This window comes from Sparus aurata, chromosome 2 (assembly GCF_900880675.1).
Source record: "Sparus aurata chromosome 2, fSpaAur1.1, whole genome shotgun sequence".
NCBI classification, from domain to species: domain Eukaryota; kingdom Metazoa; phylum Chordata; class Actinopteri; order Spariformes; family Sparidae; genus Sparus; species Sparus aurata.
The window spans coordinates 6,432,018-6,460,007 of NC_044188.1; the positions used below are offsets into that span (position 1 = coordinate 6,432,018).

The following is a 27,990-nucleotide window of genomic DNA, read 5'->3' on the forward strand; positions in this document are numbered from 1 at the left end:
CTTGCATGTCAACAAATCAGTAACAGTTACGGTTCAGCAAGGTCAGATATACAGTACGTTTTACAGTACATGTTTTACCTACTCATTCCAACAATCAGTTCAGACCTCTCAGGTCAATAGGTCACGGTGTTCTAGCTGTACCTAGAATAAGATTAGACCTGAGGTGTGTGTGCATTTGTGTGAGTAAATGATCTGCAGATTAAGTCTTTTGCAGGGTTAGGGTTGAGTTACTAGCATTTCAATTCCATTCAATCAAGCCTAATCCAATATCAAGCTCGATAGCCCTGGATGACTCAAAATGTGAAACCTGCCATGCTTATCATAATCAAGTTCACCAAATCTAGAATACACATCACATTATACTCACTCATAGATATCAGCCACCAAAAAGAACCATGCATTATTCCTTGAGAAATGAACAAAAATGTCACATAAAACACATTGTGCGCAGGTCAGACTAGATGGGAGCTGTAGGAGAGTACATAATATTGTGCTGCTTCAGAGTAATTCAACAATATATTAGAGACATAAGAGCTAATCACCTCGAAATCTCAAATTCTAATAATGATAAGACTGCCCGATAAAAGTATATGTTTTCCAGGTGTATTAACAAACTAGTAATAGTTTAACTAGTAGTCAGGTCAGATACATTGCACCCTAGATATATTTTATGATAGAGTAAGACAGAAAAACTGGAGGAATGAAGAATGTGCATTTCCTGTTACAGCACATGTCTCACCTGCTCACTACTACAATCCAGTCAGACCTCTCAGGTCACCAGGTCATGGTGTTCTAACTATACCTAGAATAAGATCCGGATCTGGTGTGTGTGTGTGTGTGTGTGTGTGTGTGTGGTCTCTTAATTCTTTGCATGTCAGGTTTTTGTATTTTATTTAATATATCTGTTGCTGTACATGCACTTTGATGCACACTGAACTTGACTGTGATGAAATCTTCTATATTGCCTAAATAAAATTCCCTCGCCGGTCTGAACATTTGCAAAGTATCAAATCATTTTCACCCTCTTCCAGCCTTATACTTGCTTCCACCAGGTAAACTTATTATTGATATTTTTAAAGCTTTCTATGTGATTTTCCTTGCAGATAAAAAAAAACAAATAATAAAAAGTTCAATAAAAAAAAGTGCAATGCAAAGTTGTTTATCATGATAGAAAAACTTAAAGCAAATATTGTCACCCTTTAGGGTGAACTCGTGTAAAAGATTTAAATTCAAAATATACATACTATTAAAATGCTTACTAGTCAAGGCATTTAAAAAAAAATGTAAGCAAAGGTAATTTTCTTTTAAAAAAATCTTTGCCACTTTTCTAATGTTGACAAACTAAATCTGTTTATATTGATCCTATGAAATTACCAGGATGAAGCATATTGAATAATTCCATGAGACATAATATTGAAATGACTCAAGTTTCAAGATGAAAATCAATTTACACTTGATGCATTTAAGAGTAGACTTTAATTGGGTTGGTGTCACTAAAGAAAAACGTAATATCTAAATACGTGTTTAACCAGCACGCTGACCTGTGGCAGACCTTTGAGGATTGTGGCTACGATGAAGCCTTGAGACTAGTGAACTGCTGCTTAAACTAATCACGCAATCAAAGCTCAGTGTTCTAATTTTAGTAAATCTGGCTTTAGACGACTGACAATTCTCAAAATAGGATTGAGAATATGGACCGGCAGTGGCCACACACAACCCAGGCAGCTATATGCGTATACAACCAGGATCCACGCTACTGCCCTTTGCCATAACACATGAGCTCTCACTGCTGCAAACAGGTTAAAAAAAAAAGGTTTTTACTTCAACAGAAAGAGTTTAATCACGTGCAGAAAATACCCCATCTATCTATCTATCTACAGAGCAGCTTAAGTCAACTAAAGTCATCCAGTCTGAATCAATAAATCCAGTGTAAACAGAGATGTGCCACTTATTTATAGCAATATTTACAATATTTTGCAATATTTGAAGGTTTCAAAAAGCACGTGGAGTGATTTGGTTTTAAAAGGAACTTGTTCATCCAACTGATGTACAGCTGTTTCAACTTGAACTTTTGACCAGCACGTGGCTGTCACGCAATGTGGAAGTCTTCCCCTTCAAAAAGGAGCCGGGGGATAATTATTTCCTTCCATATATGGTACGATTCAGAATTCATGTCATTCAGAATATCATTTTATTGTCAAGTGATTCTTTGTGTCTTTTCAGAATACCCAATATTATATCGTCAATAAAACTCAGCTGTGTATTGGACTAAACTAATGTTTACCCGTAAAAAAGATGTATGTAATTAGGCCTACACTGTTCTTAATAAACACCACTATCATCTCCACGCAGAGGTAGAAGAAGTACTAAGATATTAAACTAATAGTGATAAGTGTAGAAATACTTAGATTCAGGTCTAAGTCATGCATTCAGAATTTTACCTTTGTAAAAGTACAGAAGTATTAGCAAAAGTTAATTACTCTCTGCCAGGTAGGTTGTGCATTTACCTCCAGGGATCAATAAAATCTTTGCTTCATCTTCAATATAATAATAATTTGATTGTTGATTCTGTTTTGATTTTATTAATCAAACTCTGCAAAGTAATTACTGACTAAATGTGTCAATTAAATGTGCTGGACTAAAAAAACTGAATATTTCCTTAGAACTGGAGTGGAATAATACAATGGAAAATATACTCAAGTAAAGTACAAGTACCAAAAAATAGTACAGTGCTGAATTATAAGTGATCATTATATAAAACTCCAATACTTGGCATAGTCTCTATGTCGACCTTGTTTACACAGTATCCTGGAATCAGAGTCCGAATTAACTGACTCTGAAGTTAAACTGTAACTGAATGACTGTAAAAACTTATTTCGAACTTCACCTTAACTGCACAGTTTCAGCAGCGATACATACTGGATCTGTAAAAAACACTCTTTATATGAAAGAACACGATTATTTTAATCAAACCAGGTACATCAGATGTTTTCTTATCCCAAAAATGAACTCATAAAAAAAACCTTCCACTGCAACGTCTGTTAAACATCAACCAGCTGCCATGAAGGCTAATTAAAACCCATCTGCTGTAAAAAATTACCGTCTGTGGGCAGGTGATTTGGCAAAAACATTAATCACAGCTGTAATCTTATTAGAAGACAGACGTGTTGACATGATCACTGCCAGGAAACAGTCTGCAGTCTGACACACTTACAGCTTTAGTCGCTAAACATGTTACTTACAACCAGTGATTATAAATAGCAACAATCTACAACTAGCACAACTGTAGGGGACACAACTGTCAAGTGTATTGTATTGCTTGTTGTGTTTTTGTTTTGATTTGTTTTTGTTTTTGATTTATTTTGTTTTTGTTTTGTTATGTTTTGTTTTGTTTTGTATTTATACTTTTATATTTGTCTATTGTATTTGTTTTTTTTCTTACAAGACCGAAATAAACACACTTAACTAAACTAAACTAAACTAGGGGAAAATATCAATGCACTCCGGCCTGTAATTACTATATATATAATGTCTCTCCTAATCTTATCTGTCAAGTATGAGAGTGCCTCAACATTTCACATTACCTCCACCATATAACAAACTCCTTTTGCTCTCTTTCTCTTTTGGTTTCCTTTTGGTTTTTGGTTTTGTGTATTCGGTTTTCCCCTTTGTTTCCCTTCTTCTTTAAATAACTCCTTGAGCTGCGTCACAGCAAAGTAAAATATGGTGACGTAAATGACATTGTTGTACCTATCCTGCTTTCAATAGAAATATATATATCAGTGTAGGCAGAAAACAGTAAGTATCTGTTCACCTGTATGTGGGACATGCACTCCCTCTACTGTTCAACCACAAAGGTGATTATAAAAAGGCCTACAGCAGGTTGATGAAGGCACATACTGAACCATGATGTATGTGTCAAATAAAAAACCCTCAGAGAAATGCAAAACAAATGTAATGCGTTTAGTTAAACACTGTACACTATTGTAAATATAATTTGTTAGAGCAATTACAAAACTGTTGCCCCACCAGGCTGCACAGTTCTCTCAAGCTGATTTTCCTACTGTGTTTGTTGCTCTCCAGGCAAATTATTTATGAGCGTGCAACAGTTTTGGTTGGCAAATCATGTTTGGCGAAGGAGAACAGTAATGACACGGATCTGCAAATGTAAAACACTTGTATTTCCATTAAAAACACTTTTTCAGCCACGGGTTTTGTACAAAAAGTAATGCAAGAATCACAGTAAAAGTCAGTGAATATAAATAATTAAAGCACTTATATTAATACTAATACTTACAATACACTTATACAATATACTTCATAAAAGTGCAGGCACATTACAGTAATACACAATAAAATCTCAAATACCGTATGAAAAATATGTCAGATATGCTGTTTTTTTGTTGGCTTTTTGTTGTCAGTTTGACAGTATGTAGAGGTCCATGTTACCTGAAATTTCCCCACACTGCTGATCGATTTTAATTACGTTAAACAGAACACAGAAGATCATCCATTATGACCTTTAGCCAATATGGGTTTGCGTGACTTGTGGTAAAGATGCATGCTGTACAGACTCATGGGAGAATCACACAGATGTCTGACAAATCATATGCTTTAACCACACACATTGCTGTAGGGAGTTTGGTGTTTTTCTCAGTGTCTTGTAGTAAGATTTTCTCACTGATCTGTCAGTGTCTTACAACCATTTTTAGGGAAACAGGATCTATGTACATTGGCTCTGACTCATTTGGCTCCTGGTCATATAGGAACTGTCTGAACACGTTGTAAACCATCTCCCTGCTCAGAGTGAAGTTTCTCAGCTGATCCTGCCCTTCTTCAGGGATGAGAAAATTCAGCTGGTAGTCAGCCATGACTGGACCGTTTCTGCGGGGAGAGCAAAAAAACCAAGTTGCTGAAACACAGCGCATTTTCCATGGGAAATGTACTAAGAACAAAAGGTTAAATCCCCCAAAATGTGGCCCAGAACCACTAAGTGTGACATGAGTTTACCTGAAAGAATTTATTTTAGCTTTGGAGAAATAGCGTCCCAGAGCAGGGGAGGATCTGTAGAGGTCAGCGAGCTGGGTGGGGCAGGATGAGGCATGCAGAGAAAAACAATGAGAATGAAAACTTTTTAGTTGATACAATCCTTCTTTCACTTCGCTGTTAGATCTATTCTGGTCCTACAGCTTTCCATTTCAGTGTTTTCTAAGATGAAACCAGCTACAGATGGCTTTCAGCAGCAGCTTTTATGAAAAGGTTTCTGTTTTGTGAGGCTCTGCTGTGTGGAAGTAATGAATTTTACATGAACATAATAATACAGTTGTCAGACTAGAGTGTGAAATGAGATCATGGAAGTTAGAGTCAAACAAATTGGAAGCAAATCTAAATACACTTTTAAATCTTTTTCAAACATTTTACTTTTGTTGTTTCTTTCTTGTGTTTTATTTATCATGTTCATCTGTATACATGTCATTTGGTAATGTATGTTTTCATGTAAAGAACATTAAGGTTACTACCTTACTTGCAATGAAATGTGTTATATACCATAAAACAAATTTCTCTTAATAACATAACTATTCACATCCACTTTAACCATTGAGTCATTGATGCGATGTAACTAAGTAGGCTACATTTACTCAAGTACTGCCATAAGTAACATCTTTAGGTACTTATACCTTTTCTGCTACTTTATACTTCCACTCCACTACATTTTGGGGAAAAATTGTACTTTTTACTTCCCTACATTTACCTGATAACTAACGTTACATGCATGTTTTAATTAATCAATTTTATTGGCTTCCTCACCTGCACATATGTTTTACCTCTATTGAAATTTTTGTTTGACTTTTCCTGTTTTATATAATAAAAAAAAAAGAAAAGGGGGCGGATAAGCTAAAACTAAAACTAAGGCTCAAGTCATTCTCCATTTATCATGATAATATGGGTGTGGTCACAGGAAACAACTGATGTTGTTACGTCAAAATATGGCAAACCTTTTCTTGAAAGCCTGTGGCAAGTGCTTGGCTTTCATTGGAAGAAAGGGTGAGAAGTTCATCTGTGAACACCAGATTGGGAAGTTGGAAACTCCCATCGAAGTACACCGGAACTTTAAACAACGAAGGGTCAAAGCTCTCATCCGGGTCCTTGTGGATCGCTGCGCAGAGAGAAAAGTGGGTCAAAACCGGAAGGGTAACAGCTGTATGAAATCGGAGCATTGTGTCATCGTTAGCTTTCCATTGTTGTGCACTTGTGAAATACTTTAAATGCTCAGTGGACAAAGTGTGGATGTCATAAATTAAGCCTGACCTCTCTCTCATCGTGGAACCTTACCTGAGCACACGGCCACAGAAATTATAATCACAACAACGATGAGCGAAATGACGAGGGCGATGATCATCCATAGTGTGATTTTGCACTTTGCACTCTTGGACTCGCAGACGACCTCAGTTAGCTCTCTCCTTACCCTGTACACACAGCTCTAAAAGCAAAAAGAAACAGCCTTGTCAAGACATGGCTACAGCCCATACAGGTTCAAGTTTCATATCAAGACAGATTTTTTTGTGGAGTATTAATAAAATAAGACATAATTCATAACAAAGAGAGCATAAAAGAAGCTATCCAAAGTTCAAAGAAGAGTAACCAGGGGCTGAAGTTTTCTTGTGGTGACAGAAAGTTACACTTCCTTTATCCTATGTGGAAGAAGGAAATGCCCAAGACGCAACACATTTTAGAACATTTATTAATAACAGTCTTCATACCTCTTTTGTATTGTTTGTAATTTCCGGATCCCTTTGAATTTTTGCTGCATGGTTGGCGGGCATCGCTCCCCCATTGCAACCGTTAGACTGGTGAAAAGACAGAGCAGACATACTGTACGTCACTTTCCTCCCTTTCCTTCCTTTTAAAGGGAATACGTCAGCGAGACGACAGCATGTTGATTCATTCACTTTCATGATTCATTTTAGAGAAGACCGTTGCCACAGAGACCAAAGCCCTCTTTTGCCTTTTACACAGAAATGTGAAATTCATGCTAAAAGAGCGTGTCAGTCTTATCTTTTCAACGGCCGATAAACCTGAACTAAACCAACGCAAGATACTCACTCACCTGCATTTGAAGGAGTCCATCTGTCTCTGCTGCTGCTGCTGCTCCATCAGGCATGTCGACCACACTGTCTCCATTAGATGCCGTCACCTAGAAGCGGGCAAATATTAGGAATTGTTACTATGAGCCCCACAAAGGAAATGTTTGTGCAAAGTGATGTCACATAGAGCTGTAAATAAAGATTATTGTCTTTATCGATCCATCTCAAGTTTTTTTCTTGATGTGTCTTAAAAAATATAATAATAATAATAATAATAATAATAATAATATCGCACAGCCCGAGGTGATGTGTTCCAAGTTGCTTATTTCAATGGTTGCAACGGTATGAGATTCTCACGGTTCAATAACTATCTCAGAAAATATTGTGATCTCAGGGTGTCATGGTATTACAAAGTTATTATGAAAAATATCATTAGTTGAATTTAAATTATGTTTGGTTAAACATACGCGTTATTATACATCCAAAAAATCTAACTTCCTGACAATCATAATACTCAATGTAAGCTTTTAATATCTTATTTTTTAAATAACACTTAAATGGTGAAATTCAATACTGTAGATAAGCAAATACAGACAGTATGAATACCATTAACTCAATTACCTAAATACTGAAAACTGGTATATCGTTGCAAGCGTACAACAATCTAAATCCAAAGTTTTAAATATATGTATAGTTTATAGTCATATAAAAGATGGAAAGAGAGACTGTATGGGATTTTTCAATGAACCAACAATTGATTATCAAAGTAATTGCCTCTGTCAGTCAACTTATTGATTAATCGACAAATGCTCCCAGTTCTAATGTTAATTGTGAAAAAATGCATAACCTTGTATACTTCTTATTACAATCAGTATTGATTTTATTAATGTATCTATGTATATATGTATTTTTTAAGTATTTTTTTGTGTCATAGCCTATATTATTTTCATAAGCCTATTACAGTGTAATTGTAACCTGGCAGGACATTAAACAAACTCTCATTTATCTCATGAACTCACCCGTTCGTCGTTCCCATTCGTCCGAAATGTCTGTAGCTCCATGGGCATGCTGGTCACCTGCGACAAGTGGGACTGAATCCTGTCAGCCTGGAAACCCGGAAGTACCTGCTACTATTATAACTTTTGATAACGAAGCAACACTCGGCGGGACCGTAAACGTCGCAGATAGCAGATAAAAAAAACTACTTCCTCGAAAACAGCAGGTCACGCAGCGAGTTCAGACTTTACAGACCGTGGGAAAGTTTTTGTTTTGCGTTGACGAGGACAGCTTGTCCTTCCTACGTCGCACCAGCCAGGTGAGTTTCTTCAAGTTTCGACACAGCTGACGTGGGAAGGCGTTGTCAAGACATACAGAAAGATAGAAACTGTGGTGGGAGGGGACGTGAACCTGAACGTAACAGTTATCTCCTGTTTGATCTACTTTCGATTTAAAGCCAGCTTTGTACTGTTGAGATATGTATATAGCTATAATAGAATCTGCGTGTAAATACATACTTTTATTTAACTGTCCCACAGGTGTGTGACGAATATACACGTGATCCAGCTTTTCTCCTTGCAGGCGAAGGTCTGAAGGATTTTACGACTGATTAATATTTACTTAACCAAAGCATATGACCAGTGTATGACCGGTCATATGGCTGTTGTTCTCTTGCTTGTTGTTAGTTTAGACCTTCCATCACAGTGAGAAACATTCAACTCATTTCATGTCACCTGCTGCTGCACCTGCTTTTAACTTCATTCTGTATAAAACCAGTTTTAAACAGACTCACAGTAAAAATGAACACGTTTTTGAACATGGGTTTTTAAATTGTGAAATTAAGGGTGATTTTTTTTTTCTCCCCCACACACAAATTAGGCTACACAAGCCTAATTCCAGTTGCAGTTTTCAGATAAAGTAGCCTCCAAATCGCAGGGGAACAAAAATACATTTTTACCATCATTAATTACTGCAGTTCTACAAGGTCTCCAGGAGAGGGCGACATAGGTCACAGGTGTACGCCTGAATGGATTACATAGAAAACTTCACTAGGTTTTCAAACCATGCTGGTAATACCCTCAGGAAAAGGTGCAGTGTCCTTAAAGATCAGGTCATACAAGTACACAGTGATATCAAAGCAATACTCTGATTCATTTAAAATATTTAAAAAGGTTCAGGGATTGTTAGAGTATCCTCTGGCCCTGCAGGCACACAGGTGTTTTGAGTTACTGCGATTAGACCTCTGCTCAGGCGGAAAATTGAAAAAGCTACAGTGGGAAAAAAAACGTGATTCCATGTACTTGTAAAAATCTTCAAGCTGTAAATTGTCCTACACTAAGAGGTATAGTTACGTTGTTAAGCAATCGCAGTTTGCAGGAGCGGTCCAGGGCTCGTGTACTCAGAACTCGGAAAAAAAGACCTCTGACACAGAAAGTGCAATATAAATAAATTATTACTATTACTATTATTATTTTCAGCTACAGCAAACACAGTTAAACTGTAAAAAAAAAAAAACCCTCCTCTGCCCCAAAAAATCAAAGCATTGCAACGATTAAGACAATATTTAAGATTCTAGTCTGCCGTTTGCACTGAATTACCATTTTATTTCACTCCATTCATTTAAGGTTGCGTACTTCATGGAAATGAAAAGCAGTAAGCAAAATCAACATAATCAAAAAAATCTACCAAGGTGCACATAATTAAAATTAGCATCTGACAATTTTTTTTTTATGTCAAACACAACAAAATGCTTGATCCTGTTTTGAACAAATATTCCAGCCTCTCTGTACTAAAGGTAAGAAATGAATGTTTTTTTATCAGCTGCCACTGAATTAACAAACCGAGTAACATTAACCTGTGGGGGTCTTTCATCCAGCGGGAGAGGGCGGAGTTGGACTGTCTACAGGAAAACTGTGATCAGCACGTAGTTATCATCATCATTGTTATTACTGGACAACATCTGTTTAGTCTTGAGATGTTTAAAGCGAATAACAAATACGTATGCACAATGTTTGATTTGAAAGAAATCCAAAAATAATCAAATAAATCTTCAGATCAGATCGTGTGTCTTTTTTTTGGAATCTGATGAATAAAGTTAAAATAATTGCCATGTCATGCTATTTCTATACCTGACTATATTTCAAAGTAATCCAAACCAACTCTGATTCTTTCCCCACAAAGCGTTCGACCGAACACATGTAACTTCAACCTGTTTTTCTTACATGAGAAGGAGGCCGTTTTATTTTCTTAACATTTCTGTGCATTTATAACGTCAGAGGACCTGAGCCTCCACAGTAGCTCTGTGATTTCCATATTTTATAGAATACAAAATAAAAGACAAGCAGAGAAGTAGACAGACATACACCCAAAGTAAACTAAATAAGCAGTTTACATAAATTTCGACCTAAAGTGATTTGTTATGATGTCAGAACATTATATATCTGCTACGTGAATCTAATAATATATGTCTAATATATTTGTTTGCCTTTGCCAGCCCAGCATTCAGTATTTCCAAAGTCCTGTGCATGTGATGGAGACTTCTGTCATGGAAGTGCACTCTTAACAATGTCTTTGACTCGTGTCAAATCTTAGAAAAGAATAAAATAATCGCATTTGTCACAAAAAGTCTGGTCACGCAGACTCAGTACAACATGACACAAATGTCCTCTGCCTGATAATGGGGACAGTATCAACTGTGACGCTTGTGTCCATGTGTGGACAACAGCTGCTTCTCATGAGCCTCCAGTGTTTATAGACCTGTTCTATCGATGGCCAGGTGATGGCAGCAGAGGGACTTCAAACAAGAGCCGAGACATGTGAGACAGGAGTAGCTTTCAAAGAGTTCTCTGAACAAAAGCATAGAATAACTTATCCGTATGTATATTCTTTTTCTCACACAAACATTCACAGCTCATTTCTTCCTTTGTGTTCCTGCTGACCCATCGCCTCCTGCCCGTCTTCTGTCTCAACATCACCCCCTGTCTGCTTGGCAGGGCATGGCTCTGAAGGCTGCTGTTTCTCCTCCAGAGTCTCTGAACTGCGGGGTTGTTCTGCTTTCTGCTCCCCCTCTGGATCTCTCCTCCGGCCTTGGTCACTCTTAAGTACTTCATCCTCTGTGTTTTCACAGTCCCTGTCCTTCTCTTCAGCTTCTTTCTGTCCATATTCGGCTTCCTCTGCTGGGCTGTCCAAAACCTGGTCCGTGTCCCCATTTCCGTTTGGGCTGTACAGTTCACATGGGGACAGAGCCTCCTCTCCAGCCGACCTCCGGTGCTGCCTCGTCGGTGGGCGCCTCTTGAACGAAAGCCGCGCACGAGTCTGTTTCGGTGAGAACCAGCAGAGATCATGTTTTGAAACATCATTAAAAAAGTTCAAATCAACTTACATTTATTAAACTGCAGAGAATCTAAATTCGGCATCAGTTAATTTGTTTTTCAGAATGATCTTTGGCAACTGTCCAAGTTTAATTAGCATATGCGTGAGAGCACTGCACAAAATGGTACCTAGAGACTCTAACTAGGCTAAGGGGATTACATCTTCAATCCCCCTTGCAGCAGCTCTCATGCACTACAGGGGCATCTTGCTGCAGCTTATCCGAGGCCTGCTTAAGGACAAGATGCGGAGCACCCACTGAGAAAACACGTCAACGGGGACGGGGACCATGTGCCGGCTCTGACGTCACGGCTCGCTCAGCGAATAGCGTGAGAAACACTTCAATGTGACAGCAGCTCCTGCTTATCACCGAATGACTCAGAACTCAATGATTTAGGGGAGACTGTGTCACTGTGAAAGTCACGATCTTCAACATGATCACATAAGTAGTCCAAGTCTGAAACAGCTTGGATCTATTCGTCCTTGTCTGTAATGCTAATGTGCAGCGTTCCGTATGTTTACCTTGTTGAAGCTCGGCAGTGGCGTGCCCTCAGGAGGGTTGTTGAAGCTGACGGCATCCTCCTCTTCACTGGACTGATGCAAGGGCCGCAGCGTGGGGCTCAGCGGGCTGCAGGGTGTGGTGGGGGACAACGGGGCCGGCTGTAGCTTCACCTCAGGACTCTTGGGTGAAGGCAGCAGAGCGGTGGGTGACAGGGCAAGATTGGCCTGCAGGGGGGAAGGAAGATCCTGAAGCCTGGACACTATAATCTCTTCAGTACATTGTGTTCTCGTGAAAAATGAACTGTTAAAACAATGGACTGAACTTATTTAAACAGCTATGTTTAGCATTAATATACTTCAAAGTTAAACTGAGAGTAAAAACTGAGATTGTTTCAGAGAGGGAGGCAGGCTAATTCAACAGAAACGTCAGTCTGTTAGGAAATATAATAAATTAGTGAAGGAAAGATTAAACATCATCATGCTACGTTAATCATGGGTGTTTGATTTAAAAACCTATTTCAATAACAAAGCCTATTTTCATTTAAAAAATAAGAACTGACAGTATATCTAGTCACAGCAGGGTATATTATTACTTAAAATGTGTATCTTTGTTTGAAATATATCATTTAAAGAATATTATCATAAGTATTAGACAGGTAAACACATTGGAGACTAATCTGCTGGCACCTGCCACCATCCTGCTTTGAATGCACACCTGCTGGCAGTACATCTTGGCATTACCTTTTAAGAGTCAAAAACAACATCTGCTGTATTCACTCATTCCGATCTGAAGTACATAAAAGAAAAGTTTGTCCCCCGACTGCTGCTGAAGTTCAGAGGATGGTACCCTACCTGCACCGGGGAGAAGAGGAAGAGGGAGAAGCGGCAGCCCTTTTGTCCCATGGCTGCCAACCGTGTGAACTGCTAACTAAACGAACGACGGTGTGGAGCTAAAGCCTTACCAGAGGCTGTGTGGCCCATTATCCACTTAGCTCATTAATCTGAACAGATTGTGGCATCAGGGACAAGTCCTTCCCCTTTTTCTCAGCATGCAAGCAGCTCAGGCACCAGTGTCAACTGAACAGTGGGTGGCAGTAACGCTTCAGATATCTCACAGTCTCCTCACTTCTGCCTGTGTACTACATCCAGTTTTGGCATGCTCAGATTGCAAAAAAAAAAAGGAACTAAAGTCAGTCCAGATTACATTTGGATGAATAAATTATAGTTACACTGATGAGGATTAATTGAACTGTAATGAAACTTTTTTTTAATATGAATATGCTGGACACATTCTACTGTATTCTGACGTAAATTGCTCCTATGATCATGATTTAACTACTATTTGTGTGATTTGTCTTGAGAGTGGAGTTTTCATTTTTTCTTTTTTTACACTGAGATAGAAGATGAACATTGTGAGTGCTCCTCTTGTGCTACAAAAGCAAAAACCCCCATGTGACCTCTGATTCAAAAAGAACAGCAACAAAAACTTACTCAAAGGAAACATCACATGACGTGTGGAATACACACAGTACAAACATACTTTGTGCAAGTGCTGGTTCTAAAGTGATTTGACCAACTGTACATGCTGGATATGCAAAATTCACAATTTGCATTGAAATAGTTTTGGGATGTTTACGGCCATGTTACTGTGGCAGTGTTTGTGTGTACAGTTTTTTCTTGAGCATGATTTAACTTTTTTTTTAACCAATTTTTTTTGGCCTTGTTACTTAACAACAAATAAATAAACAACTTAATTTTGGCTTCTGCTTTTATTCCCTCTTGTTGGTACACAACAGTAACAACAGAACTCAAACTTGAGTCGTATTCAGATTAATTTACATTTTTTGTAATCTAATGGATTATGTTACTAATCACAGAATGGTCATTTCATTTGCATTCAGTAACAAATTACATTTCAAAGTCACATGACCTAACCCTGACTACATCCTCCCAACAGCACACCATTGCTGAGGCTGGTACTTGTTTCCTCATTTCCTCCACAAAACCTTTTAAGTGTTGGGAAGTGCACCTACCTGAAGTTTCTCGATGATGGGCGAGTTCTTCATCTTGATTTTAAATGGATTTGGGGAGACGATACTTTTCTGCAAAAGAACAAAGTCAGGGCGGAGTTTATGAAAAGACACATTCCCAGAATCATCACAGCCTCCACTTTGACACATGGAAAGTTAACACTGAACCTTTTCTTTGCATAATATAAATATCTGTTCATGCAGTTTGTTTGGTCAGCTAGCTGGAAAAAAAAAACAGCATCACAAACACATCTTTCCAAGATTAAAATAGAAATACTGTCAATTTGGCCACAGCACACTGTCCGCTGTGTTGATATTGTGATGCTGCAATGTTCAGTAGGCCTGAACAAATCCCCGTCTGTTCTCTGGTCGAAGACCTTCTTTGTATATCAATAAAACAGATTTGTAGCACATGGGTTAGTAACGGAACAAATCTACTTACTTCTGATTCTTCATTATCCTCTTTTTGATTTTTCAACTTTAGGGAACACGGAGGTCGTCTTCGAAATGGCAGCTACAAAGAAAAAGGTCTGTGATCACAAACAGTCCATACACAAGTACCTCATCTGGATTTGCATAATTTTGTATGGATACTCTAAGATATAAGTGAAGTACCTCATCGTTTGAGGTGGGCATTGGTAGGATGTGACCTTTGAACCTTCCAGCCAGCTCAGCCACAGATGGCTTGGATGGAGAATTCTCCTGGTAAAGAAAGACATTAAATGAAACGGCTGACAAATACTTTGTAATCAACAGTCTTTATATTTTGTTCGTCACAATTTAAACTTCTGTGATGCCTCTCAGGAGTTGATGGCATCACTGCTAAAGACAATATCTGTGATATATAAGAGGAGATCAGTTAAAAACACTTAATTGGAAGGATTCTTTGCATGACTTTGCTTTTTCACTTCCTTCAGACAAACTGCTAAAGTGCATACATCCAGAGCGGCGCTCTTGGGAAATACAGCTTCGGCCGAGCACTATCATAACCTCTGCTGGTATGGGTTATAAAATGTTAATGCGCTGATGGAGGATGATTTATTTATCACCAAGTATTGATTTATCAGACAAAACAGACATCGAAGATTACGTAATCATTCCACAGTTATCATACAAACCAGCAGTCAACAAACACATGCACACATGCATCTTACATGTTAACTTGTACTTTAACATTTTGTACTTGCATGTTGAGCGTGCACTATGACATCGCCAGCTTAAACTCTTTGTTTAGATGATGAGAGATGAGATAATAGATTGCATTCCTAGAAAAACACTGTGATAACATCAATTTACAGTAATGTGTCTCAAGATTGTACAAATTATATTCTAATTGGTGTTGGGTTGAGCCAGGACTATTTTGATAATTGACTTATTGTTTCAGTCATTTTCCTACTAACTAACTATGACAAGCAAATGTTCTAACTCCAGCTATTTAAATGTAAAGATTTGTTGCTTTTCTATGTCATCAATGATAGTATATTAAGAGTCTTTGGGTTTTGGATGATCAGTTGGACAATCACTTTGGGCTCTGGGGAATAGTAATGAGCATTTTTCACATTTTTTTTTTTTTTTATGTTTTACTGAAGCATATTGAAAATAATTGTTAGGTGCAAAATCATTTTACATAAATCTGTTACAAACTTGGTACCTTTGTCCAACAATAATAATGGCAATTTGTCACCTTTCACTCCTGGAAGTGTAGAGCTTTGAAACTGAATGTCAGTTTTAATGAATGTCAAGATATTCACATGGCAACTCTTCTCCCAGTTAGATGAAGCACAACAACTGAATGATATTTAGGGCAGTGACTTGCTGAGCAAGGCAAGCTAAGAAGAACAATGCATTCTCATTAAGCATTGGATCTGCAGAGAGCTATTTTGCAGCGGAGCGGGGAGATGTTCGAAGATAAAGCACACATTTCACTTCCTTGCAGGCAGGTTGAGAAACACAGCGGGGAGAGTGAGTGTGCAAACTACGAAACAACTTCGCCAGTGTGATGTTCCGTGCCGTCCTTGGAGGAACTCATCTCTCCTGATACAGAGCGTATTTTGAGGGTTAGAAGACCGGAAGTGAGCCCCCCTCTCCACAGCTGTTCAACATCACGCTGCAGCCTGTGACAGGAGGGACCTGTCCTTGCAGCCTCACACTGTTATCAGTTCTTGGCCCCTTTTACTTTCAGTCTCTCCCACTAGTCCCAAGCTGATTGCTAAACTTCCCTCCTCCACGCCGCCTTTTGATGACCATTAACTCACTCCACATATCTGTGGCCTAAGTGATAAGTTGGCTGATGACTGCAGGCTGGAATGTGCACGAATGTAAGCCTTGAAAACAACACACTTTGTTTTCCCGGTTCTCGTTACTTTTGTGCCAAGTATTTGGACTGTGAATGGGTCGAGATGTTTGTTCGAAACATGAGCTCGGCTAGCAGATTCTCATGCGTCACGTCGCCTTTTAATTATTTTACATTGTACAGTCACTGCTCGTGGTACTCCTCCCTTTCTCTTTCTAGCCGTAATACTACGTCTCATTTCCATCCTACTTTTATTGACCACTAAAAAGCTCATGCCTCTCCTCGCAGCTGCCAATTCTGTCACATTTCCTGGGTGTGCGCACTCTCGGTTCCCTCCCTCTCTGCAGAGTTCGACCCATGGAAACACGAATCTCCCAAGCCTCACAGACACACACATTCCACACTTTAATCACAAGCTTTATTTTCCTTTTCCCCCTTGTTCTCAACATGACCTCACCACCTTGCTCCCTCCACCCAAACGTATTACAGCATCAGTTGGCCCCGCAGTGCCTCTGTTAGCGCTTCTCCGCGCCGCCTCCGTGTGCTAATCCACATCCCGGCCCTTTTCCTGAGTTCTCTTTTCTCATCCGTGATAAATAGTAATCATCGGGGACCACCCACCCTCCACACCATTATTTTGTAACCTATAATTGTTTAACTCCTTCCTGTCCTTCGAAAAAACAAATGCCTCCTTCAGAGAGAGCACAAGCTCTAGTCACAACAGCGCTGGCAAAGGAAGCAGGGCTTTGTCTGATTAAATATCTGCTCAGATGTTTTGGGTGGAGAAAATCAGAGTTTCAGTTTTGTATTGTCTAATTTTATTTACACGACACACAGGAGGAATCTCTAAACATGCAATCAATCCTTTCTTTGTTTCAGTAAGTTACCTCTATTCCTGACACATGGTTTGATAATTTTTAAGTAATTTCGCAGTAAAAACATCTAATTTCTGCATAGAGATTGAGGCTGACAAAAACACTTTGGCCATGTGTAACAAAGATAATATTTTCCATGTTCTGGGAATATTGCTCAAGTGACTAACAAAAATGTCAGAGCTGTATGAAGATTTAAAAAGCTTCAGCTGAATCAATTATTCAACAACTTTCTGGTTTTAACAGAAGTCATTTCAGATCCATTAACATCCTTCTCGGCGTCCTTTCATAGCGGGCTCTTATCTTTAATGAGCTCCTTCATGTAGACAGAATACAACGTCGGACTCAATGCAAATACCTCGCTGACCTCAACTACATTTACCTCGACGACAGTATATAAGCTGATAAATGCAGTTTTATTCATGGTAAAAGTAAAAATGTCGTAGGAATGTATTACAAGCATTTAAACTTCCACGTTTGAGAATACATATTTTGTTATAAGCTTTTTATCTGCCATGATTTGAACAAGAACCTTCCTCTGAGGCACCGTCACCAACTTTAAGCAAAAATCTATAATATAAAAAAGGAATAGTAATCTTGATTTGCCTGTTGGAAGTAAGTAGAAAGTATCAACGTAAACAGACTCAAATGATTTCACTATTTCATTCAGATAATAAGAGTCATGTTGTTTCAGTGAGCAAAGCCGAGCCAAGGTCTTCAGTTGGTTATCAGTTCTGCGCATGGTTAACTCAGCTGGGACCCTGATCTCTGTGGAAGAGTGGGAAACTTTGGTTCACTGCAGGAGAGAGCAGGCAAACTATTTCTGGGGCTCTAGGCCTGGGAAAAAGCCCCATAGCTGTGTAGGCAGCCTGGATCAGAGCTCTGCTCTGTAACCCCTCAGCTCCTAAGAGAGACTGTCCCTGGATATGTAAGACCACATCTGAAACATACTGTGAGCTAGCATACAGAGCGATTGAGCATGTCTAAACAAGGAAGCGATGAAAAAAAGCGCTACTTAAAGCACCCATGTGATTGAGGTTTTTCCAGAAACGAGCCTTATAAGCTATTTCTGAACCACCCCGGAAACTCCTTTAGATGTTGCTTACTTAACAATTACACATACAGAAGGGACTCGACAGCCTCTTTATTAAAAAATATGTATTTTGAAAAATCCGGGAGCTTTTCCGTTAGTTCATAGCATGAAAAGTCAGTTATTTCTTCTGAAAAAGAGAACAGGAGAACAGTTCCTTTAAGTTGCACAATGGGACCTCATGACAACATAAATTATAGAATTTGTTAGTTTGAATCCCCAGGCCAGTTGGGAATACATGAGGTAGTAAAATTCTCAGATAACACTTAATTCGCAGAACAGATCACTACAGTGTCAGTGCCTATAAAACAAATCGTTTCTTAGGTTGTTTTTCCTCAATAAAACGTCACGGAGCCTCTGTTCATAAAGTGCCATGAGCAGCCTGCAGTCACTGTTACCAGTTGATTATACCAAATGTATTGTATCATATTGCAATAATCCATCTTCGTCTGTGAATGTTCCAAGCTCTGGATTGTGACTAAACTAGCTCTACAGGCTCCACACGACACAGGAAAGATCACAGCGTCCGACACTGACAGCAGTTAGTTTGATGACAGTGACATTTAATGGCATCTAAGCTACAGGCCAAAATTGTACCACAGATGTTTTGTATAACAAATAACAAAGAAATCGTAAACAATGTCAGCTTTACATTACAAGTGACATAACTGACCAAATGACACCTTATGGAAACAGTCCATAAAGACTCCTTCGTGTTCAAGTGTAAAGGTTATGGTGGATAGAGCCGCAGCAGTGTACTATTATGTACACCCCCTCAAGTTAAGTGTTACTGACAGTTTTCTATCATCTTATGTTATCTGTCATCATATCGCCCATGAATGCTACTCTTTAGAGACGTAAAGCGAGGGTTGCTAAAAAACATCTTGGCCCCTGATAAGAGCACAGGACCACACCTGAAACACCCTCACGAAAAGTGGGTGTGTCCTCAGTGAGCTGTGTTTGGATAAGTAAAGGTTAATCTCGACCAGCGCCTTAATTTCCAGGCCGAGGACAGAGACACGAGGTTTACTGTATGACCAGCAGATGTGGAAACAGAACACAGAGAGAAACAGATCTGACAAAGCCTGCGTTTGTCTCTTCCTGTGATTTCAATTTCCAGAGGCAGGAGAGAAAAAGCACATGATATTGGTCTCAGTAAATCCTCCCATATCTGCCTGATAGAAGAGCGGCGGTCAGAGAGCAGCAGGCCATGTAATCTACCATGGAGCTGATGAAGATGATGTCTGGCTCGGGATCTTTAACCCTTCTCCAGGAATGCATCCACTCCCAATCCGCATAAGCTCTCACTGGTGAGCCCCACACAGTGCAAATCTGCGAAAGTGAAGATAAATACAGCACACCAAAGCACAGCTGTTCGGCAAGATCTTGTTCAATAAGCCCTCCAAGCGTAATGGCTTCAGTTTGAGTGTGCGGACTTTGTTTTCCCAAGTCAGCATGTTCTGCACGGGGAAAACCACCACAGTGAGCAGATCCCCTCTGCTGCCTACACTTGTTAAGTGGTGAGAGCGCAGACAGGCACCTTCTCGCTTGCTGCCTTTCCAGGAAAACATGATGTGTTTTTGGACCAGACCTCATCTGAATATCTCACTTTTCCACTGCCCTCACTGGCACCGTGTTTGGGTGTTTTCACATGCGTTATATGTGTGGAAGTAGGCCTTCAAATGGAGCAATGAGGCAAGCAGACACACTCATCCAAGAGTCATTGCTGCCTCCGTCTAAAGGGAAATGGGAGGTGCTGCAGACACAGACCAGTACTGTAGGGTGGAGAAACTAGTATGAAGAACAACAACAAGCATCCAGACAGAGAGAAAATAAATCCAGGTGACCTGAGAACAGAAAACTGCTGATAAAGGTTTACCAAGAAATACAACACGACCGAAATACCTTTCTCTCACAAGCAAGCCCAGACCTTTTTGATGCCTTTAGGGTGTGCTACTTAACTGCAATTTGATAGGCAAATTATGACAGTATGAGAACAGATGACAGAGCCAGGCCTGTTCGTGGAACGCACTGTGATATTTCAATGTGATAACCAGGAGTGTCCCGATTAAGATAATCTGAACTGTTGTGCAATGAGAAGCGGTGTAAAAATGGAGGGAAATGATGAGTGAGAAAAGATATCAAAAAATGTAAACATCCCTCCCGCAGACAGCACTTTCTTCCAAATGTTTGAGCCTAAGCAAGAAAAAACGTGGATGCAAGCATCTGTAAGGGATTTCTACACGTTGATCTGGTATTCTCATCCACTCCGATCCACCAATCACAGCGACAAAAACCATCTGGATGGTAGATCAGACGGTTAACGTGGAGGCTGAGCCGCACGGGCGTGGGATGACTTCATTCAGTGAAGGGCGGCACCTTCCCTCACTATGATGTTGTTAAGTTCCAGCAGAGAACCGACGTCACAGGGTTCGGCATCCATGGCAGATGTGGGACATGCGTACTTCAGATATTTTATTCCATTATGGGAATACATGGGGCGACATATGTGGCAGGTCAAATGCTTCACACAGGGGGTTTGATGAAGTGCCTGAGTGGATTCAGTGGTGGAAAGTGACAGTTATTCAATTGAATATCTCAAAATCACAGTATGTAACTCCTGCTGCTTATTGACTCTCAATGGAAAACAAAAGATGAAATTAGCTTGGGCTCTTCGGAGGTGTTAAACAACCACAGTCACGGGTTGTAATGTTTTACAGTTTTATCCACATTACATGTGTTCTCCGTCTTCCTCCCTCACTCTCTTGACTTTTTCCCAGAAAGTTGTAGCGACAGGTGACCAAATTCAAAATGACCGTTGGTGGTTTAGACATGGGACTATATGAAAATCTTATTTCATGTTTACTCTGTCCAACAGAATTGTGATTCACAATGTGATCAACTTACTGTGAGTGTTTTTAATCATGATCTGCAATAAAATCCTTTATTGTCCCATCACTACTTTGGACTTGTCTCAGTTGTCTCTTTTGTGATACTGAGTTTAATTAGATTTTTCTCATCTATCGTACACCTGGTCCTTCCAAAAGATTAATGGCGTGATAACGCGCTCAAACTTATGTGTCAGAATTTTAAGCAGATGTCTTAAAATTAAGGTACGGCAACCTAAATTCTCAATATTTTCCCCATTTTTCCTCAAATTGTCAATATAACAGTGCACTCATTAATGCAACATTAAGTAGAAATTGCCGTTTTGTGCTATTTGGCCCTCCCCACACTTTCGGACGGCAACACAACTGTCATCAGTACAAATCCCAGGTCTGTTACAATTCGTCAGGTGCTAACTACAAACAAAACTCATTACGGCATGACAATGTTATGTGTTGAAAACTTAAGTATGCATTTATGTAACGCTGTGATCCTCCCCTCTCACTGAAGTTACGTAGTGCAGAAACAAGTGATAGAGGGGCGGAGTGGCTGAGACAGAGACACCATTCACCCTGTTACAAGACACTGTACCACCAAAATCATTCTAAAGCTGGTATTTTAGGGTTAAAACTAAAGTTACATGATGTTGCTTTAAATGATCAAGCACATATAAGTGAATCGGAATTATTTATAATCTAGCTGCCTTAAGTAATAACACCAACGTGACTTTGAAAAAAGGGCACAAGCAGCTTGAAGCACTTATTGTGTTTGCAGTCCTTTCTGCCAAAAACGGATATAAAGGGCATGGTGAGGCGCCAAATGCAGAAAAGGACGGTTGAGGTGCCGGCAGTATGGGTTAACCGTTCAACAGGGAGACTTGGAAGTAAGTTATAAAGTCATGATGATGTTTCCACGTCCTCTGCCTGCTCACTGCTCTTAAAACCCATCTGCCTATGTTTGACAATCTGCAGATGTCGGACACAGCGTAAAGCCGATGACACTATCATGTCCTGCTTCAAGTTTCTTCTGACGGGTCTCAAAAAACTTGGACTGGAAGAGCTAAACTAGGAAAGAGGTTGTGCAGCGTGGATTGCTCTCTCGATAGAGTATCCATGCAATCGGCCATGACATCCTTCAAAGCCAACAGCATGTGTGTTTTTCTTCTACAGATTACAGTGTCCTCCTCTCTATCTTTACTGCGGTTCCCACCCCTGCTATCTCTCTGTCCCACACACAGCTCCAGACTGAGACTTAGAGAGCCGAGCCTGACAACCTCATCCCTGATAGTACAACTCGGAGAAAAACACACGTCATCTGTAGTTTCAGGGTGGCAAATAATGACATCGCTTAAGGAAAGAACTAACAACAACTCCAAAAAATGAAAAGCAGCTAAAGCAGCTACGGAATTATGAGACTTTATGAACCATTTGATTGGTCGTAAAGGTGCAAATATCCTTAAACGAGCCAGGCTTCCACACAATTAAGAGAATGAGAAGTAGTGAAACAAAAAACAGCAAACCAGAGAGTAAAACATTCCCACATGACGAAAACATTATGGTTGACTTGAGGCAATTACATATCTTCTGAAAACAATCTGAATGATTGAGCTGTTAAGTTTGTGCTCACTCTCCAAAGACATTGAGCTGCTGGTTATCTGAGCAACTATCTCTTCTGTTTGTAAGAACATGTTCCATCTGATACGTTCACTACCTTCAATGTCAACCGTGCTGCGGTTTGAATTGTCACAGTTCTCCTTCCCCTCATCTGCCGTTGGTGCATTTGACCTTTTTGGGACACATCACAGCTGCTAATCGTTGATTAGGCAACAGAGATTAATATCACCTCACTCTTTCTTCACTCTTACTGTGCATTTTGCATCCTCATCTTGGTGCTGATAGAACATGGACTAAACTATACTGGAATAGCTCATCAAGGCATTTCTACACAAAACTCCACTTTAAGTTTAAAGTACTTTTATGATACCTGTAGCCCAACTCACCTCACAACTTAAGAGTTAATTTTGCCCCAAACTAGTTCTAGTTTTCACACTGTCACTGTTATCACTGGGGAAACTAAATATGTTGCGAAACAGTGAAGAAAAATTGCAGGAACTACAGTGAAAATATGTAGATTCTGCAAAAATCATGCACTTCCTGCTGTTTGCTTCTTTTTTCCGGCTGATTTTGCAATCGCAACATTTTTGTCACCAAAGACTTCTGGTTTCAAAAGACATTTAAGTACCAGAGAAAGCTGATGTGGTTTGTAGGATGTTACTGAATAAGCGCAACAGTAAGCATCAGTGGGATCTAATGCAAAGTCACATGAGATGCTGGTGGTTTTTTCCCATCATCGCTGTGTGCTCTTCATCTAGCTCGTCTTATCATGGCTCAGAAGCCCTTTAATCAAAGGATTTAATCTTTTGAAAAAGATGTAAAATCAGGAAGCATTTAACCTTTTTTTTTGCATACACTCCACTGTGTAGCAAGACCTGAACAGGAATCCAACCACAACTTCACCATGACTTGCAGAACAGGCTAGAGTTTCGTAGGCTTTCCAAAGCTGATGCTTTACATTCCTCCGAGCTTCACAGTCAGTTGGGTGTTTAATGTTCGTACTGAACCATTAATCCCGCACTGACACACTTACAGCTTAATGTACAGCAAACACTTCAGACTGCATCTGTCACTGATAATGTCCAGTTCTGACAGGTTCTGAACATAATACCAGCAGAGGCTTTAGTCTGTGTTATAATCACACGAGGCTTGAAAGGATGCTACAGTAGCAGTGTTTTGTTACCATGACACTGGTGATAGAACAAGTTTAATTCAATTCGATTATCTGAATAGTTTGTCCTGTTCTGAATAAATGAATTAATTTTAAAAAATATGCTACTTTGGCTCTGAGGCAGCCGCCTCTCTCTGTAGTCACCACTCAATGTCCCGTCCACAACACTATCTAACTGGTTATATGAATACTCTGAATCTGTACAGTAACTATCAACTAAAGTTATCAATAAATACAATGCAGTAAAAAGTGCCATATTCGCCTCCAAAATATAGTATGGTGGATGTACCTCAGAATTTGTTTTATGTACAGTAATTATGTAAGATATACTTGGTTAGATTCCATCACTGGTTATTCTAAACTTTAACAGACGATATTCAGTTCAAAAATAGAGCTAGAACGATGAATCGATTAGTTGTCAACCACTAAATTAATCAACAATTAGTTTGATAATCGATTAATTGGTCAGAGTCATTTTTTAAAGAACAACAGTCAAAACTCTCTGCTTACTACATGTGAACATTTTCAGGTTTCTTCACTCCATTTGCAGGCCTTGTTCCAAATATCTGTACTCAGTCTTGTTGATTACCATTAACCGCCTCTGAAAAAACCTTATTGATCAATCCCTAATAAGTAACAGGGGCAGAGGTATGCCTTCATAATAACAATAGTAATAATAATAATGTGACACTATTTTAATGACATAATGCTGTAAAGGAAAGGGGGGAAAAACTAACTCATTAGCGAACGTCTGGCTGTTACAGACTGAGTTGTGAGTGTTATTGGTCTCTTAACTTTACTATGGATTACATAATAAATCTGCACACCATATGGTTGGCAAGGCAATCCCAAATACTCACTCCTCTAGCTGCGGTGTTGTTTTTCCATCAAAGGAAAACCACCACCTCCACCCCTTAGCCCGGCACACACACAGTACAAATCCTCAGGTGTATGCACACACACACACACACATAAAATTTCCAGTTTGTGTACTTCACTTCTCGTTCCAACACGGGAAACACAAAACTGAAGAATTTCCATGCGTTAGTCTCCCCTTCAGGCTGGCTGGAGGCAGCTGATGAAAATCAATGTTTGCGAACACGAAGAGCCCTTTCTCAAAGATGGAAACACACTACGGCGTTTAAACAATGAATATGTGTTCAAATATGTGACGTCATCAAAGCTGAAACGCTTTAACTGACAGTGAGCAGGAGACTGACTTTACAGGCTAGTTTAACGCTTGTTTACAGGTGCTTTAGGCAAATCGCAGCACACTAAAATAGCAACTCAGGCGGCCACAGTGGAAAGCGACACTGTTCCAGACAGCGAACATCTGGGAGAACTGATCCATTTAGCTTAAATTCATTTCAGGTGTCAGATTGTTGGCTGGTAAAAAAAAAAAATTCCAAGCAAACAGGAAGAGACAAATCATAAATCTGAAGCAAAACATAGATTATATTGTCAACAGCGGCTCCACTAAATTGCACAACCAGCTAAAAAATCGCTGTAGTTATTGCTTTGTTGTGGCAAAACTCAATATAAGCATTGCTTGGCTGTCGTCAATGGTAGCAGACTAAAATGAATTTGCAGGACACCACTGACAGATGGCAGATGTCTGAAACATCCCATACCTGAACCTGACTGGACTGTGTGGGCTGTTTATGGGTTTAACTTCCAGTTTTAAGACTCATGGTGGCTGACCCAAGGCAAGGGCTTCAATTCTAGTGTCTTAGCTAAGTAGTTGTTTATCATGATCAGCTAGTTAAGAAGCAGCAAGTAAGCATCTGTTTCAAATTAAATTGCACCGCTGCTAATTGTCATCGGCCTCTAAATCACTTGACTAATAGCGTCTACGGAAAACTGAGCCCGTTTGTTTTGTGAGGTTTCATCCAGAAGCCGACGACTCAATAACAGCCGAACTTGCTTTCATCATCTCAATGACCAGCTAGTACTGAAACTGTAACTATTGGGGACCAGAAAACAATGTTTACCCAAGAAAAAAAACATTTTATTTGACCATTCATTTATCATTTCCGAATTTGGTGGCGGTCCAAAACCGAGACAGAAGAATACGTTCTTAAATCCAATATGAACTTGCCTGAAGCACGTCTAAGTGCTATGGTTGAGTGGTATAAGTATATGAGAGTAGTTCTGTGGGAGATTACTAATGTGCTCCCTCGCGTGCTGTGGGGAAAGAAATGGGTGTTTCTCTTCCTATTCGCCACATGACATTAAATACTCGAGAATTATGTTAAAAGTCTGCTTGTTTTGCAGGGAGGAGGCCACAAACCTGCGAGCAAACCCTGCAGGAAAAACATGTGTGGAAGGACTTGTATTCTTTTTTTAGCTTCAGCGCCAGTGTGTAAGGGCTAGTTAGCCTTTGAGAAAAGAAAAAAGCCGGCGAAATTGCTGATAACCAGATAATTCAGACTTAAAAGCAAAAGCGCAGGCTCACAGTGAAAAGAAAATAGACTAATGTTTCTTACTCAACGCATTTATCAGAGCGCACAAAGTGTGGCTCATGACAGATGTTCATGTCAGCTCCATTTCCTTCCTCTCGCTCTGCGGTTACTTGTTATGAAGTCCTTACCACAATCTACTCTCAAACCATATCGGCCTGAAGCTCAAAGATACTGAGTCAAAGAGGTACCAGAGGCAAAAACCTGCTGAGTTTGGTGAATCAACAGGTGTGAATCGAGGCGTGTGTGTGTGTGTGTGTGTGTGTGTGTGTGTGTGAACCCTCAGGAAAGACATGTACAGTCATCCTTTTACGTGCAACTGGTCTGTTATATAGTACACATACTATAAACATAATATATATTGTTTATCATAAGTAATTTTTAGTAATTTATCAGATATCATATATAAAGTTAAGAGCTAAATACTGTAGAGATCATTAAGATTTTGTATAGTAATGAGAAGCCAACACATCTGCTTCAGAGGGTACAAATGCAACATCATTATTTTTTAAATGTCTGCACAGGCAGGACCAAGTCCCTCCAGAAATTACCACAGTAATAACACACGGACCATTACAATTACTATAAAGTCTCTCCCTGAGCTCCTATGATGTAATGTTTTAATTTCAACCACGCATGCCGCCACAACACCGCATGAAATGTCAAAAACATCTGCTCAATGGCCTTTAAAAAAAAAGTACATGCTGCAGCAGAAAACTACGCCTGAGTGTCGTGGTGTTACCTCCATCCTGGGGAATGTGCCAGAGATCGTCGCCTCCTGCTCTTCTTCCTCTGTTTTTCGGCCTCTTGGAGACAAACTGCCTGCTGGTTGTGAGGAGACCGAGGAGCGCAGCGCAGACAGAGAGCGCCACTGTGTTTATATCTGGAGCCAAATCAGCCTCATGGACTGAGAGGGAGGAGTGGACAACTTTTACGCGCATTTGGCTCCCTCGGCTGCTGTCAATGCGCTCAGGTTTAAAAATACTACTTCTGCTGAGGACTTTCAAAATAAAACTCTGTTTTCGAGGTTGCAAATGTTCCAGTTTGATTATAAATTGGAAGCACCATGGATACTGTAGGGAGGTTACATTATCACAGGAACACAGCAATCGCACACTAGACTGGATCCAAGCACCTGGGGCCGCTTTGTCAGTAGGGAGCTTAGACAGAGGGACAAAGAACATCAACTGCCTACATCGAATACTGCTTGACATACATTTATAATATTTCTAAATGATAAAATCTATTAAAAATGTCAGAACTAAAACTGCTTTTCGATGTTTATGTATTCATTAATTTATATTGTACTTTATCTTTCACAACGTTAGCTTTAAAATGTTTTCTGTGGATTCACCTCATCAGGAGAAATAATCTGTAAATGTAAATTTGCCTTTTAGATTTGGAAACCTGATAACGCAAATCAGATATGTTCAAATGAAAAAAAGAAAATCCATAAAATGAAATGTAAAATGTATACTTTTACTATAAAATAATAACTAAATTAATGAGCATACAATAATAAATAATCACAGTGGCAATTAATCCATTTTATCTGCCAGTGGTGGGGGTACAGTCTGTAACATGTCCATTGAATGTTTGTTGCACACCAGTGAAATAATGTTTTT

The 27,990-nt window shown here is 39.5% G+C and overlaps 2 protein-coding genes across 2 annotated transcripts; both read right to left on the reverse strand.

The window, feature by feature from the left end:
* Nucleotides 1-4,160: 4,160 nt before the first annotated feature.
* c15h3orf52 (chromosome 15 C3orf52 homolog) lies at nt 4,161-8,455 on the reverse strand. The gene is made up of 7 exons (XM_030399495.1): nt 8,105-8,455; nt 7,109-7,195; nt 6,762-6,848; nt 6,334-6,481; nt 5,997-6,157; nt 5,011-5,081; nt 4,161-4,884 (listed from the first exon to the last, which is right to left on the reverse strand). Exons 1-7 carry the CDS (start codon nt 8,150-8,152, stop codon nt 4,689-4,691), a joined length of 798 nt encoding a protein of 265 aa, XP_030255355.1. The 5' UTR covers nt 8,153-8,455; the 3' UTR covers nt 4,161-4,688.
* A 1,209-nt stretch (nt 8,456-9,664) lies between these two features.
* On the reverse strand, nt 9,665-27,292 carry LOC115570772 (capZ-interacting protein). Its single transcript, XM_030399485.1, has 6 exons — nt 27,108-27,292; nt 14,597-14,683; nt 14,424-14,495; nt 13,985-14,053; nt 11,973-12,176; nt 9,665-11,396 (listed from the first exon to the last, which is right to left on the reverse strand). The coding sequence occupies exons 1-6, from the start codon at nt 27,111-27,113 to the stop codon at nt 10,986-10,988; spliced, it is 849 nt and encodes a 282-aa protein (XP_030255345.1). The 5' UTR covers nt 27,114-27,292; the 3' UTR covers nt 9,665-10,985.
* Nucleotides 27,293-27,990: the final 698 nt, after the last annotated feature.

Excerpts from the sequence above, each read along its gene's own strand:
- c15h3orf52 (XM_030399495.1), bottom strand. The coding sequence starts at position 8,152 with ATGCCCATGGAGCTACAGACATTTCGGACGAATGGGAACGACGAACGG. Across the intron at positions 6,849-7,108 it reads ATGGACTCCTTCAAATGCAG|TCTAACGGTTGCAATGGGGG; the intron begins GTGAGTGAGTAT and ends TCTTTTCACCAG. Across the intron at positions 6,482-6,761 it reads TTACAAACAATACAAAAGAG|AGCTGTGTGTACAGGGTAAG; the intron begins GTATGAAGACTG and ends TTTTGCTTTTAG.
- LOC115570772 (XM_030399485.1), bottom strand. Across the intron at positions 14,496-14,596 it reads TGCCCACCTCAAACGATGAG|CTGCCATTTCGAAGACGACC; the intron begins GTACTTCACTTA and ends TTTTCTTTGTAG. Across the intron at positions 11,397-11,972 it reads CACTGCCGAGCTTCAACAAG|ACTCGTGCGCGGCTTTCGTT; the intron begins GTAAACATACGG and ends TCACCGAAACAG.